Source organism: Lathamus discolor, chromosome 3 (genome assembly GCF_037157495.1).
Source record: "Lathamus discolor isolate bLatDis1 chromosome 3, bLatDis1.hap1, whole genome shotgun sequence".
Classification (NCBI taxonomy): Eukaryota; Metazoa; Chordata; class Aves; order Psittaciformes; family Psittacidae; genus Lathamus; species Lathamus discolor.
The window spans coordinates 58870311-58887203 of record NC_088886.1 but is presented as its reverse complement, the minus strand read 5'-3'; the positions used below and the strand labels follow the sequence as shown (position 1 = coordinate 58887203).

The window sequence follows — 16893 nt, the reverse complement described above, 5'->3', positions numbered from 1 at the left end:
TATTAGCTTTTGCTTTTATCACTTCTATAATCAAGAAACAGTGTGTTGGACTTTAGCCTTTTAGAGCAGTTGGCCTATTCTAAAAATATTAGGTCTATGGCTTTTTACATTCTCTTCATTTAATACTTTTTCAGCTATTACATCATTAGTAACAAGGAAAGTACTCTGCTTCTGAACTTCATGCAGCAAGAACCCGGAGGAATACATGCCTTCCCATATTCCAAATATTTCTGCTAACACACGGCTTTGCATTTTCCACCATGTGGCCAAGCAGGCCGGCTTCACAACAAGCAAGCCACACGCAAAGCAGAAGTTGTAGCAATACCTGGGGAAATGGTTTAAAAGAACAATGAGCAATTATTGTTCATATTCTGTTGAACTAAAATTCAGTCCATAAAATGTTTCTCCTTTATGAAACTTGCTTCCGCCTCCCCCTTGACAAATGGAGCCTCAATACACAACAACATAAGCAATACAGAATTCTTCTGTTCTAAAAAGTTATTTCCACATGGCCTCACTGCCCTTTGAATTAAGAGACATACAGAGAAAAGCACAAAGTATCCAGTGGGGGCAAATGCTTCTTATATGCTTAGATAATCTAGTAAATGAATCACCCTTTTGGTCTTAGACTTCAGGTCACTCCTCTGACAAAGGAGAGATGAACCTCTGTGTGGTAATGATGATCGGCAAAGCTAACAGGAAATCTGCACCTGAGCAGGACAGACTCCTGAGCTCTTGTCTGTCCAGCAGGAAACCCATCCAACAGGTCATCGGTGTCTTTCCCATCCAGACCAGGAAAAAGCAGTGCTACTCTTCAAGCAAGATGACCAAGTTCTACTGAAGCCCCGAACTGCAGCACTGGACATAGAATCACCTCTGTCAGGTTGGAAAAGACCTTCAAGATCAAGTCCAGCCATTTCCCATGTACTGCCAAGTCCAGCATTAACCCATGTCACTCAGGGCCTTGTCTATACGGTTTTGAGCACTTCCAGAGGAGGTGACTCCACCATTGCCCTAGGCAGCCTCTAATACCTATGTTTACATGTTGCACGTCAGTGGAGGTGCAGATTTGTAGTTAGTGGGGCCAAGCACATTATAACCATTTCTGGAAATTAGACTGGATATAAGGAGGAAGTTCTTTACTGTGAGGGTGGTGAAGCACTGGAATGGGTTGCCCAAGGAATCTGTGAATGCTCCGTCCCTGGCAGTGTTCAAGGCCAGGTTGGACAAAGCCTTGTGTGGGATGGTTTAGTGTGAGGTGTCCCTGCTCATCGCAGAGGGGTTGAAACTTGATGATCTTAAGGTCCTTTCCAAGCCTAACTGTTCTATGATTCTATGATCCAACAGAAATCTTCCCTACCTTATATGCTATTCTATTTCTAGTACCTGCTCCCATGCACAGCCGCTGACCTACTGGAGATGGGCTGCAAGACAAGCCCTCATGGCTGCATAAGAGCAACTGGTCCTTGTAGAAGTATGATGTCGTAAGAAGCATAGAACCATAGAATGTTTTGGTTTGGAAGGGACCTTAAAGCTCATCCAGTTCCAACCCCCTGCCACAGGCAGGGACACCTTCCGCTAGAGCAGGTTGCTCCAAGCCCCTGTGTCCAACCTGGCCTTGAACACTGCCAGGGATGGGGCAGCCACAGCTTCTCTAGGCAACCTCTGCCAGCGCCTCAGCACCCTTAACAGGGAAGAATGTCTTCCTAAAGTCTAATCTCAGTCTCCCCTCTGTCACTTCCCCTTGTCCTGTCACTACAGGAACTTGTCAAAAGTCCTTCTTCAATACTCATGCAGACGGTGTTACACATCTCAAAACTGCTTGTCCTCTTCCCTGTGTTTTAGTTGAGGGTATTTTACTTTCACTTGGAATAAAAAATAAAACATCAGGAACGATGCACAAATAGAGAGTTTGAAACACAGCCATACCATAGACTGAATATGTAAAAAATGAGACCACCTTTAAAACACAAAGACACAAAAAGAAAAAACAATGAGGAAAAGTCTCAAAAACTATACGTAAGGGGGAATGAAATTTGGTCTCTGTAGCTGGCACCAAGCAGCCGTCAGGGTTCCGACCAATCTGGAAGACAATTAGATTCCAGCAGACAAACCAGTAAGTAATGATGATGACTGTTGATGCTGTAGACTGGGCCTGGCCTGCATTAGGTTAAGTAAGCTGGATGCAAGCCAGTATCATCAAACAAATGGCATGGCACATTCTGGAGGAATCTGAGGAGAGATTGCTAATATTTTAAAGGTGACCTTTCACATATGCTACCCCAGCATATCAGGCAATCCTGTTGGCTGTAGTGGAGGAAATAAGCAGAGGCCAGTCTCCTCAAGTTATGAACTCCTCAGACAAATAGGATTATTTTTAAACTTATAATAATTGACTGCACCTCATTTGAGCAAAGCTCCCTAAGTGCTATATTGCTTTATTTCACCCCTTCCTCATTTGAAAGAAAACAATCTAACTTTCTACTAATCATAATCATTCAGGCAGGCAGTGAGCTAAAAATAACCCGAATTTTTAGTCATATTGTCTATTAAAAAAAAAAAATGTGAAATGTTTCCTAAAAGGGCAGGTGCATTAATGAAGGCTGCCTCGGGATAAAGGAAAATTACTAAGAGTGCTGTTTTCCTGAAGGAGCTTTTCAAAGATTATAATTGAATGAAACTGATTACAGTATTTGTAAGAGAAACTGTATCCAAAGTTTCATTTCTGCAAAAGCTGCATGAACAGGAAAAAAATCTCTACATTTCTATGAAGGGAAAAGAGAAGGTATCTTCTTTTCCCATAAGTAAAACAAACAGTAAATATACTGGGTACAAATCTCCTCATTGGCAGCCCCAAAGTGTAACTGAGAATAGGATCCCAGGTTCTGAGAAGCCATCTCACAGCCGGAAATCCTGAAGCTGGGACTGAACTCCTTTCCGTTGCTTCAGTGAAGGAAATACAGCTTAATTAGGCTCAATTTCCTAAATAATGGTTATCCTCTGTAACTCATCAGTAAAGTTTTAAATCAGTATCAGACTAATGCTTGCTCAAATAGTGCAACATACTCTGTCTTCAAAATACAATCTTGCCCTGCCAACAACTGGAAAGCTAAGGACTGAGGAAAACACACACTGGCATATATTTTTTCTTTTCAAACAGAAAACATCCCTTGCTAACCCACAGAACAGTCCCTAAAACAGCACACAACCTTGTTCTGTGCACAGAGATATCACTACTGAGAGAAAACAAAGAGAACTTTGGGCAAAAAGAAATAACATCATTTCAAACAACAGCACCTTCTGAATTCATTCTGAATGGAAGAAGGTAAGTGTTTAAAGATACTGCTGGGGAACGGACAAGGCACTTCAGAGAGATGCTGCTTCCAAATCAGCCAAAGCAATGCACTCATGGAGTGTATCTGTAGTTATCTGATATTCCCCTGGATTGTGAATTGTACCGTCAGCAAGCTAAGCAAATGCATATCAGTTAGGAGGCCAACAAATGCCATGCAGAATTATGTTGTAGCATCTTGTAGCATACTGCATACATTGCAGGAGATATCTATAACACTGGGTTTGCTGAGATTAGTCAGAAAGTTTAACTATATCCCTAATAATTTCTGTGCAATCAGTAATGAAGCTGTGTGTTGTCAGATAAAACCAATATGGACATACTTTGATTTTCATTTCCTTTCTAGACGCACAAGGAAAATAACATTTGAGTGAAAATAAAAGCAGATGCAAGAACATAGTTCCTGATGTGTTCTAGGTTTAACACTTCTTTATAGGATACATTATGAGACTATCAACTAGGCATTACCATGATGAAGACCTCCTGTTCTGCAATGCGTGTAAGTTCCAATGCCTACTGTGCACTACCCAAGAACCTGGAGAATGCTTCTCTTAGTTTTTCATGTTTGTCCTTGGATGCCCGATAAACTAGCAAACACAAGTGTCATTGATGAAAACGAGAATTTAACAGATCACTAGAAGTGGTTGAGGTTTTTTAATAATCTACATGTTATAATGACTATATGTCTCTGGTTCTGTCAGGTGTTCCAAATTGAACAGAATTAGAACTGTGATATTAGGTAACTTGGAAGATTACAAACATCCAGGCATTTTTCTCCTAGTAAAATACTGCCTTACTTCATATTACCTTCTGCCACAGCTTCTCTCTGCAGACTCTTTGAAGTACATCCTATGGTGAACAAAGTGATACAGAAATGAAATGTTCAGATTTGTGCGTTTCCTTCTTATTTGTTCTCTGCAAGAATTCCTCTACTTTCAGGACAGGCAGATCTATCTACATCTTTTAGATTAGTCTTTGCCCTGCTGAAGGCCACACTGCTACAATTTTTCCATTGACAGTCATGCTGAACTTCAAGCAAACGTAGGCAGCTGCATCCATTAGTCATTTCAGTAATTTCTGATCTAATCTTCAACAGATAAGAGAACACCTGCCAATCATATACTACGATTATTTATGAGACAGTTCTACCATCCTAGTTCTTTCCCTCTCAAGCTACCACTTACAAAAATGGATCCACTTTAAGCGTATTTTCATCCTTTACTCTTGTAAATGCTGTCAAATATGCCTGATTTTTTTTCCGTGCTTCTTCTCTAACTTTTGTATGACAGATGTACTCAATACAGCACTGACTTTCTGATGTCAAGGTCAAAACTATAGTAAAGGGACTATAAAACTATGGACTTTAATTTCTTTGCCTTTATTTAGAAAGCAAATTTTCTATCCCCTTACACCAGTTCCTGTGGAATGTCCACAACTACAAACACACACCAGGGAAACACTGCTTCTAGAGTTAAGGGATCAGATGTTTTAGAGTAAGAAAATACATTGCTGACATCCACCATAATACACCCCAACTTTCTGCTTAGAGAATTCTGCACACAAGCCAGAGCTATCTGCTTTACAGGGTTGCTTCTCAAGCAACAAATTTCCTCCCCAGGTCTTTAATTTCAAAGCAGACTCTATTGAACCCAACTATTGGACACTATTCCAACAAGGTTGGAAAAGACCTTTAAGATCATCAAGTTCAACTGTTCCCCAGCACTGCCAAGTCCACCACTAACTCATGTCACTAAGGGCCTCGTTTACATTGGTTTTGAATGGAGAGGACTTTTTTCCTAATATTCAGTCTAAACCTCCCCTGGTGCAGCTTGAGGCAATTTCCTCTTGTCCTTGTTCCTTGAGAAGAGAGCCCAGCCACCTCCTGCCTCCATCCTCCTGTCAGGCAGTTGTAGGGAGTGATAAGGTCCCATCTGAGCCTTCTCTTCTCCAGACTGAACACCCCAGGTCCCTCAGCCATTCCCCATCACACTTGTGCTTCAGGCCCTGCACCAAGCTCCATTGCCCCCAATGTCTCTCTTGCAGTGAGGGGCACAGAACTGAACACAAGATTTGAGGTGTGGCCTTACCAGTGTTCAGCACAAGGTTTTCATGGACTATTAAACAAAGATCTAGTTGAAGACTAAAAACTGATTCAAGGACAACACCAATTTGTTTAAATGTTTATCCATCAAATAATGAAAGTGATAAATGGGAGTAGTGAATAATCAGAGAACACTTACTGTAGCAGAGAGCTGTGGTCCATTCAACTGTGCATGCAGGATGGCTTCATTGATGAAGTTCCAGATTCCCATCAGTGCAATTTCCACATCATGTGAGGCAGCCATTTCATTAGTCAGATATTCCAGCGTGGAGATATACTCCCTCCATTGTGCATCCAGTTCTGACACACTGGCCAAGCAGCCCCTCATTACATTTAGACAATATCCAACACAGGGCCTGATGAGTGTCAGGCCCTGGCAATGTGGGCAATACTGCATCTTCACTAGAGCTTTGCTACATTCCTTCGTGAGAGCTGCATGTTCAGTAGTATTTATCACTTCAATGCCCAGATTGAGGGCCTGGCTGAGCATCCTACTTGCCCAAAGAGATTTTGACAGCTCTGTAACCATGTTTTTAGAATAGTGTCCAAAAGGATTTATGTCTTGCCTTGTAAGCCGTAGACACTCTGTATAGTCCTCTGATAAATCTGTAATTCCTGGGTTTATTAGCCGACTATACACCAGGGGAAAGAGACTGTCAAAGAACCGTAATACTGCACTTTCCACTGTAGTCTCCGCACCCAGAATGTAGAGAGAGATGTCTGTAAAAAGTTCTTTAACAGGCTCTGCTGCTTCTTTTGCCATAGGTCTGTAAGCTGTCTCAAACAGGGAACTTGTGCGGTTTTCAGCAAAGCGAAGCAAAGACTCAAAGGCCTCTAAAAAGGGGCAGGGGAAAAAAAGAACTAAAGGTTAATAGCAAGTACCTGACATCTTGGTCACAGGACTAATATTGTCCTGAACAGGAACATCAATATTTATATGAAATCTGCAATATAAATACACTGATAGTTAATGCAGCTTTCATCAGTAATATGATTAAAGACAACTAAATTTTACATAAGCATAACAAAGTCAACAGGTAATACACACATTTTCTGTTAAGAAGATGACTGTATTCTCACTGGCTAGACCCTAACCCAAACTCTACAGGTCAATAAAGGACCCACGGAGACCCCAGAGTGCACAGGCAGGGTCTATGCAAGACATCATTTGTAACTGATGCTGCATTTGGGCAGTTCAACCAGATCCATTTCCACAGTGTTCCTCTAGCTCAGTGAAAGCTTGCCGTATAACTGAATACAAATGGGAGCTGAAGCTCTAAGCGGGGGGCTAAGAGGCACTTCTTGCAAAGCACAGCTCAAGGATGAAGGAAAGAAGCTGTGTGAATAAAGCCTCTCCCTGTTAACATCTGCTAGGTCTGCAGGTGGTTATGCAGGACCTGACATCACATTCACTGTGAATCAAACCCAAAATGCAATAAAGTCAGAAAAACAGCATCTCCTTCAACTATAGCTTTTTTGAGTTCCCCTTACCCCACAAAGAAAACTGAGGGCCATGTTTAACACATTTTGAAATGCAGAAGGCAAGTATTATCCATCTAAAACACTGAGTGGGGTGGTTGAATTCATAGACAGGGGCAAGGAAGGGATCAGCTCCCAAGATGATTTTTAATGACACAGAAGACAGTAATCCACACCATTCCCCCTGCTTTCTTTGGAAGCTCCTCAACAAAAAGCTTCTGACACAAATCATTCATGCACTCCTCTGGACAGCAAGCAGTTCAGTCCAGGCAGGAGCCCAATCCCTTTATACCTCCTGAGGACTGGCCAGATAATGGGGTTTTGGTCTAATCCTACTCTACATTCATCTGAACATCATGATGCCATTCACTGCAGCGCAGCGCAAACTGAAGTCGCCCAAAGACCAGCTCAGCAAAAGAGCAGATACAATACTGGAAGTCAAGATTAGCATACACTGCAAAGTTGTGTCAGAAAGCTGCTCAGTCCACTCCTCTATTACATCTCCCTGGGCAACTAACTTGCTTGTTATGATAAGCATTACAATCCCTTTACCACAAAGCGGGATTTAACTAGACAGATAATACAGCATATCTCATTGTGCGTTAATCATCAGTATTTTACACACACACACTGTATCCTTCTGCTAGAGAATCGCTTCAACATTCCTGCTGGTATTACAGCAACTAATACTCTGGAAGTGCTTGTAAAAAATCTTCAGAAATTAAGAATTGAGATACACTTCAGTTGAGAAGGATGGAAGTTATTTGCAGGCAGAGCAACACCTTGCAAGATTCAGACTGAAACAGACTTTTATAGCTGGATATAGGATGGAAATACTGACACAACCTATCCTGTAGTGCAGTTAGCTGTGTGCTGCTGCACGCCATGAAGAGATTTTTGTTTGCCACATCACCCCTGTGTTTATTTGTAGAGGAAACCTAAAGAGGAAACCAGTTTATCACACTAGAAAGGTAATGGGAATATTCAAAACATGAAAAGAGTGTTTCAAGTTTCCTCCTTCAACAACACATGCTCTCTTACACATACTTAGCTTATCGTTAGATTATGGAAGCAGGGACTGTCTCCCACAATGCCAGCTATACGGTTCAGATGGAGAGCATTAGGAGAGTAAACAACTTCCAACTTGAGTATGAGTCAGTCCAAATCCACCATCTTTTCTTTCCATAGGTCCAACACAGCAATGTTAGGTCACTGTCCCACAGGGCTGACAAGGTAAGACCACCTTGCCAGCACCACGGTTCTCCACTACATTAAGAACTCCTTGCACTCAGCAAGAACTGGATGCACACTGAATTTTAAAAAAACCCGCAGACTTCCAAGGAAGGAAAAAAGAAACCCCTTCTATTATAAACATTACTGAAGGGATTTAACAATACTCAATAAACCAAAAGTAGAAGCAAACATTAAAACTATCTATACAGAAATAACATCTGTGTACATTTTAGATTTGAATGTAATCATGAAAGAAGAATGAGAAATTTAAGTAGCTCCATTATTTGTTCGGTCTCTTAGGACCACACTAATATTTGGCTCCTTTCCCTTTAACATCTTGCATTTATTACAGTTACAGGACAAATGAAAGCTACAGTTTGTTGAACAATAGCTTCCTTTTAATGCTTTCAAGTCCATTAAGTCTTCTACATCTTTATGGCTTGCCAAAATAAGGGACAATATATTAATATTTTGCAGCAGTAGAATTTAAATACATACTATTTGCAATTTGATGCCTAGACAACAATGTACACAGCAGGAAAATCACACCCAGCTACACATCTACATGAAAAACAAATGTTAAAATTCAGAGTTCTACGTTTTGGGTACGCAATGAACTCTAAATGTATTCGATATGAACAAAGAGTGCTCAAAAAGCAGCATTAAACAAGATGAACAGGTCAATTTTTTTAGATCTTCAGATTACTTGAAAAGCATAATGTAAGTGCAAAACAAATTATGTCACATTTGCAAAGACAGGACCTAAAACTGATTCTCATTCAGTGAGATGCATTTGAAAATAACTTGTAGCTTTCAGTTGAATTTCTATTTTGTGACATTTTGCCAGTAACAAAGAACATCAAGTATTAGAAGTTTCCTTATTTATCCCGAATTATTCTGCTGAATGTAGGCCCTTTATCAGTACTTTACTTTTTCCCATATTCTACTGGTTTTAGAATGGGAGTCTTCCTACACATAAACACAGTTGCTCTTGAGAAAGCTGATGAGAAATAACGCCCTAACACACACAGCAGCAGCCTTGTGGAAGTATGATGCCATAGAAGCACAGAATCATAGAATGTTTGGACTAGAAGGGACCTTAAAGCTCACTTGGTTCCAACCCCCTGCCAAGGGCAGGGACACCTTCCACCACAGCAGGTTGCTCCAAGCCCCTGTGTCCAACCTGGCCTTGAACACTGCCAGGGACAGGTCTGCACCAGCTTCCCTGGGCAATTGGTGCCAGTGTCAGCCTGGAGCTTTCTCTTCTCCATGCTGAACAAGCCCAGCTCTCCCACCACCTTGTAGCTGACACTACACCAACCCTTATACAAAGCATGGCAAGCCTGCTACAAAACATCCTGTGTCAGAAAAAAAAACCTGAAAGCTCTCAGAAACTGAGTGAAGTGGCTGCTTCTCCTGTTACCTACTCATCTGTAGATGCTTTTAGCGAGGCAGAGTGCAAAACAGATTCAAAAGTGAGAAAGCAAAGTATTTTTTGCAAGGGGGGGAAAGGGAAGCTTGAATTTGCTCACCTTGACAGCAAGGAGGGAGTATGATGCCTTCAGAGCTAATCAGTCCTTCAGAATATAGATCACAAAGGAAAAAAAAAAAACAAAACCCAAACAACTTCCTTTTACTGCGTGGAGGGGCAAGGTGTGTACGTAACCAGACCATGAGCTTGTCTACACTGATAGCATCAGGCAGACCCTGTCACCTGCCTATTGCTAGAAACTTATTACTTGAAAAGTAACAAGTCTATGCCTCCTCCTATGCCCATACCTAATGGCTGTGGACAACACTGATTAATCAGAACTCACTGAGTAGGATTATTTACAAGCTACTATAAATCATCTTTTAACCTTTTGCTCAGTTCCAAGTGTTAATTTAGGACTATTTTTAACAGAAGAAAACTTAAGAAAAGTTGCAGTGACTTAAAAGAATTCCAGCAGTGAGAACATCTCATGCAATTTGAGTTTCAGAGCAGCAGACCAACTACTGTAATCAGGTAATGCAGGCAAGGCTAAGACACATAGGAAAAACCAACTTCCATATGGTCTGTCGGAACAGTGACTTCCAATAACAACAATAGGATTAAGTACCATCTGAAAACTTCTGTCTTGGCACGAAAATCTGCCTTATTCATTGTTTTCTTACACACGAACATATTCTTTCAGCCTTGGCACAGCTGGGCTATCATATAGGAAGCAACCACCCCTTCAGCCTGCTGCCCCAGCCAGCAAATCCACACCCTTTGCTGAATCAGTCTACAATACACCACCTTCTTTTCCTTCTACTTTCTTGTAAACTTACACAGCTTCTTAAACTATACACTCTTGGACGGAGAAAAGGGGAGAAAAGGGGAGAAAGTATGCAGCCCGAATTTTGGTGAAACAGATGAATAATGAAACCACTAACTTTGGGTTAGTTCAGTATTTTATTCTGGAAGCATCAATAACAGAAATTACATCACCAAGTTTAAAACAGGCTCACTGCTTCATAGACTGGTGATGAAGAGGGTGGAAAAAAGGCAGTAGACACACAGGCTTAATAAGAACAGAATGGTCCAATGATAAATAGCAATCTAACTTGCTTTTGAGCTGCTCGCTATTTTTTTTCCACCTTCAAACTTCTTGTAAATATCATGAATGAGGAGGTAATTAAATTTAGCTGTTTATTATTTCTGCATACTGCCTTTCAGTGCAGTTGTACATCATTTCATACACTGTAATTAGAGGGTGCAAGCTTTTTAAAGTGAGCAGTCTCAAGTAAAACTCAATTAGTTGACCAGCAGAAAGCTGGAGACCAGATGTGGTATTAACCTCTTATGACATCACCAAGCTTCCACTGGAAGATAAATAAAGCAAGTAGTTCTTTGGGGATATTTGTGCAGTAGGAGGCTGATGGACAACTAACATCACCATGGTAAGATGATCTAGAAGAGCTGTAAAAGCCCTGAGGAATATGGCTGGATTTTTTACACAGCTGTGGCTATCAGTATTATTCTCCTTCTGCCAAAACAGTATTCCAAAAGATGATCCACATAATTCATATCCGCCAAGTTCAAACCTGACAGCTATTACTTAGTAATATCAATTCACAATTTTAACAGGAGTTGAGCCAAAGTAACTGAAGAATTAACTATGGCTGTCCAACAACATTAGCTTTGCCTTTAATCTGCCTTTACCACGAGTTTATAAATACAGTTTGCTATCTGCAAGAGAAAAAAAACACAAGCAGTTTTGTATCTGTAGGTAGCCAGGTTCTTCACATAACCAGTTCTTAAGAAGTTTAACAGGCATCAGACTAGGAGCAGAAAAATTATTATCTGATTCATTTTATCAATCACTAACACGGACAGCAATGACTGGAAGCTCCAGTAAGCAGCACACAATTCCCAAGATGGATTACAAAACAAAGCGCTTGCAAAACAGCTTTGAATGACAACTCTGTAACCATCAATATTTCTTTCGAGATGTACCCGCAGAAGCAGTCTGCATTGCTTAAATTGGTCTGATGTAACTGTTAAAATAAAGTTTTTGCCACATAAACACAGATGTGTGTTGGGTTTTTTCCCAGGCTAAAATTCTGTGCACGGCTGCAAGAATCTACAGTGGACTCAGAAGTCGTTATTTTCTGTTCGAAAATCAAGAAGCTTTCCAGCACAAATAAACACCAGCTTGAACAATATTTTCTTAAAAATCAACCCTGGATCACCACTTTATGGAATGAGGTAAACCCCCAGTGTCTTTGCAAATAAGGTTCTGTGCGGTGCGGTATTTTTTGACATATTTGTGTATTGCTGCAAAAACAGTCAGCCCCAAATAATGTGTTGGACAGTAACTGAAGACTTACATGTTGTTAGAAAGAATTTATAATGGGCTCTAAAAAGTGGACTGCCCTCAGAATCACAGAATCACAGAATGATTTGTATTGGAAGGAACCTTAAAGCCCACCTAGTTCCAACCAGGTTGTTCCAAGCCTCATCCAACCTCTCCTTGAACACTGCCAGGGACGGGGCAGACACAGCTTCTCTGGGCAATCTGTGCCAGCGCCTCAGCACCCAAGTCTGTCTTCTTCAGAACAGGTATTTGATACATATATGGCTGCAATTCCTTTGAATGAGCAGAACCCTCAGTGCAAAGGTCTGGCACACTATTTTTAACCAATTTTAATAGCCAAACAGCAGTTTGGCTATTAAACTGCAACCATGCACTTCTCAAAACTCACATGACTGTTACCAAAATATAGAGTGAAAGATGAAGCTCAAGGATTAAAACTTCCAGGTAATCTCTTCCACAGATTGCTGGACAGAATAAAAAGGTATTACTTCTCTTTGTATTTCCCAGATTACTTCCATCACAAGTACTTTCGGAATAAAATAATGCATATAATATAGTTCCCAGAATTAAAGCAGACTTGTGGAAGAATCTCTTCACAATCACAACTGCAGCATGGGCTGGCTTGAGAAGCAGTCATAGATTGAGAGAATCACAGAATTGTCTGGGTTGGTAAGGACTTTAAGATCATCCAGTTCCAACCCCCTGTCATGGGCAGGGACACCTTCCACTAGACCTGGTTGCTCGAACCCCTGGTTGCTCCAACCTGGCCTGTCGTTTATCATACCACTCTGAATGCTCTGGGTCTATATGGAATAAAAAACCCTCTTAATTGGAATCCATGCCTAGGTAAGGGTGAGAAAAACATGACAACATATGTAGGACATACACATACAAGTGTTCAGGAGCAAGGAGGTCATAGTAACAGTGAACTACACTCATATGAAAACCAGAAAGGCCAAAATTAGAGGGGGACACAGCTAACGTACAAGTAAAATGCGGCTATGTCGAGGTATTGTTAGTTTATACTGCTTGAGGAGGGGGACTAATCAAAAAATATTAGGAAAAAACATACCCAAATGTTGCTTCTGCTGTCTTTCTGCATACGAAAAACCATTGAGAATGCAAAAGCTGTGCCAGCTGCACTTGGTGCCAGGTACTGATACGAGAAAGGGACAGATGCCATCAGTAGAGAGAGGGCATTTATGTTGGTGGTCTGCACGTTTGGCACGATCGGGCTTGGAAAGCTAGTGAGCAAGGCTTGCCAAAACAACTAGAGACATCTCTCTGTTTCTTGACTTACACAGTGACACTGAGGATGAGCCGTGAGGCACTAAGCACCAGGATGTTACCTATGGAAAAGTATAAAATATAAACCGCATCTTTAGAAACCAGATGTGACCAGATTAACAAGTACTCTCTACAACTGGTCTCAAGTACATTGCTGCACTGTGTGTTCGTATGTCCTGGCAGGGAGACACTTCAAAGTTGCTAGAAACTTTAGGACACGGAAGAAGAAATTAAGGGATTTTATTCATACATCTCTGGTGTATTAAATACTGACAAGAAAGGAAGGTACAAAATAGTTCTAAAGACCTGCATTAGTTAAGAAGAAAGAACCAGGAAAATCTCCAAAGTCAATCAAGAGAAAGCAGGAAGATGTGTAACTCTTTTCATTAACAGAAAAGCAACCAGACAGGAGTCTCCAGAGAGAATTTTCTCGACCTTTTGATTAAGGAGTTCAAGTGGCAGTAGGAAAGCTAATACGTTTCTTTCAGAAGGTCATGAACTATTTCATGATTTCCAGCTGAATTCGTTAGGTGGTCCATTAAGACCTGTTTCTAAAAATCTAAGAGAAAAATAGCTACAAAAGACAGGATTAGCTTAAAGTTGAAACAGGGGGGTGTTCTTCATGGGTTTTTTTTAGTTCTTGTTTAGGTATCAACATAGAAATACAAGAAGCTATGTCTGACTTCCATTAAAGAGCTAAGGTCAAAATTAAGACTTAAAAACATTTCCTTTTTGAAAATCTAGATTAAATCTGTATTTATCAACATCTTTAAAACAAAGAAAAGTGTTTATGTAGAGAAGAGCCATAATGCAACCCAGTGTGTTCAACAATGAAGACTCCAACCCAGAGCTGCCAGCTGGCTTGAGAACCACGGTCCATGTGCCCACATGCTCAGCTTCCAGCCCTCAGCTGCAAAGGAGGAAAAGGATCATTACTCCTCAGGGCATTCGGATGCTGAGCGCCAGTCTTCAGAGGCACAGGGTACTTCTAATGTGTTCAAAAGCATGGGCTACAAAACATTTCAGCTCTCTCTTCTGACTCTGGATTGGATAACACCAACTTCACTGCCCAGTACTGTGAACCTAACTTTGCCCACCCTTCTTTCTCAGGCATAGGGAAGCCTTTGTAAATTAAATGAAGGAAAAGATAAAAGCCCCATAGCTAAGTCTTGGTGCAGAGACTGTCTTTCATACAAGTAGTCTTCTGCCAGCAATGTAATCAGTGGCTTTTGCTGTTTTCAGACACTTGAACCGCTCCTATCCACCAAAAACCACTGACATACCAGCACACAGTATCCTCACCCAGATTTCAGCTGAAAACACTCTTGTGGGTATTGTTCCACAGACCAGCTGCAGGCCACTAAATGGTTTATGTATGTGAGAGCCACTGGCATATCAAAAAGCACATAATCATATAGATTAAAGGTAAAGGTATCAGCCTTTGATAAAAGATGCAGGATTGAAAAACAAAAAATTTCCTGCACCATCCTTTTTTGTCTGACTCCACTTGTAGATTATTTTGCAAACATATTTGATATCATACCAACACAAGGTAATTGGAAGGACATGTTTGCTTGAGGAAACTGACCTTATTCATGGACTTTCTTTACAATCAGAACAGAGAGTTTCACTAGACTGCTGAAGAAAAAAGCAGAAAAGACTTCATGCCTGATTTCAACAGACACTAGAATCCAAATCACTATAAATTCAGGAAAATATTCTGGGTGTTTTCTTTTAAATGCACATGCTTACAAAGCCTCTCTCAGTGGAAAAAATCAAAGGTGGTTCAACATCTAATCCTATAAAAATAGAACTCATTTTTCTTTATAGTGAAAAGCTTCTTGATTTATCTTTAAATTCCTTCAAGAAAAGTGACTGGCATGTGCTCACCATATGGTCAACAATGGCAGAAGTACAGATGCTGGTGATCTGATAGCTAACCAGATGTTTGTGGAGAAAATGCTCTAGTTATTCCTAAGGGTGAGCACATAAAGCCTGTTAGCACTAATAAATCAACACACCTATTTTTTCTCCTAAAATTCATTCCTTAGAAAATAGATGAAGGTAAGTTGTTCCAGTCACAGGGCACGGCCCAAACACACCAGTGAAGACCAAAGACTAAAGCAAGGGAACCTCTTATGTGCAGAAAATTGTACAAACCCTGATCAAAATAGTCACCATGACACCATATTTCGACATTGCCACACATATCCAGATACCTTCCAACATGAGTAGGGCTTCACATGATCACAGAATTTGCTTAGATTAAAGAAGTTGCATAGTTCCAACCCCACACTTGCATATTCATCCCTTAAGTGTATTGTGGTCAGATCACAAAATGTGAGACGTATTATATGCACTTGAAGGATCATTCTCTGAATGCAGAGGGTCTCCCATCTCTGCAGGACCTGTCTATTCCTCTATTAGAAAGGTGGATGCAATGGATTTTGTCCATTTTTATGGTACACTTTATCCCTAGCCTGCCAGAACTCCTGGAAAACATTTCATAAAACCCTCACAGATCTTTTCCGCTTCCCTTGCTGTCTTCCCACAAGAAGGAGCAGTCCTCTCAATCTTTACAACTGAAACTCATAATTTCAACTTGAGGCCCTGATTCACAAAGCTGTTTAAGCAGAAATTTACCTGCTGAGGACCACTGATATTTTCAATTATCTCACTGAGTACAGGCCCAAACAGGGATAAAGGGTAGATTTTTGTAGGAATGCATTACAGTTTTCTTCTACTCTCTCATGTTGTATTATCAAAGTTGTCACTGTATTGCTTCCTCTATTGCTTGCAGGTATTTGGTACATTGCAATGTAGACTTAGTTTGTTTTGGTTAAACATGGATCGTTGGTGACGGAAACTCAACTATTGAAATATTATACTTTGAATTGAGAGCTAAACTATCACAGCTGTCATATTGAAATTTTAATATGCAATGGCTAAAACCTCTCATATATATGCAGCTTTCATAGGTCAAAGTTTTGCAATCTTTTACTCAACAGCTTAATGAAAACTGAGAGCTGCAAATAAATCAATCTGATAATGAAAGCAAATTAGCCATTATACTACAGCAGAATTCCAACAAGAATGAGTGAACTGAGATTGATTGCAGTAATATAATGCTCTCTGATTACAATCCAGATCTTCCCTTTCCAAGTAGCTTTAGAGGGAGTTTAGCAAACAAGTATTCAGAACCAAATAGACAGAGTAGTTAAGTACTACTCTCTGAAGCCCTGGAACTGGTTCTTCATTTTATTGCTAATGTGAAATACTAGCTAATTCTTTATTTTAAGAAAGACTCTTTAGCATGAAATTTTCTCTGTATAACCCTGTAATGGGATCAATACCTTCAGAAGCACTGAAAAAAACCCAAGAGGAATAACCATCCTACCAACCAAGGAAATTACTGGTAGACTGAAAATGAGAGGGTAACAGATAAAGTATAAGAAATCCCGAGCCCTGAAGGAAACCACATTTGCTGCATTTTAGATCGAGTTGAGAAAAGCATTTTGGCAAACACTAAGTTTATCCTAGCTCTGCAATACAGCCCTTCATCCACAAAATCCCCATGGAACTTCAGTGCACGCTTAAGTTTT

At 40.5% G+C, this 16893-nt stretch overlaps 1 protein-coding gene across 5 annotated transcripts in view; it reads right to left on the bottom strand.

Annotated features, from left to right (window-relative positions):
- The window catches only part of LOC136012332 (glypican-5-like), a 392267-nt gene that overhangs the window by 260855 nt on the left and 114519 nt on the right, over positions 1 to 16893 (bottom strand). For all 5 annotated transcript variants that reach the window (XM_065675474.1, XM_065675473.1, XM_065675475.1 and 2 more), the window contains one exon: positions 5593 to 6287. In XM_065675474.1, coding sequence (XP_065531546.1) covers positions 5593 to 6287 — 695 coding nt within the window. The remainder of the gene's footprint in view (positions 1 to 5592; positions 6288 to 16893) is intronic.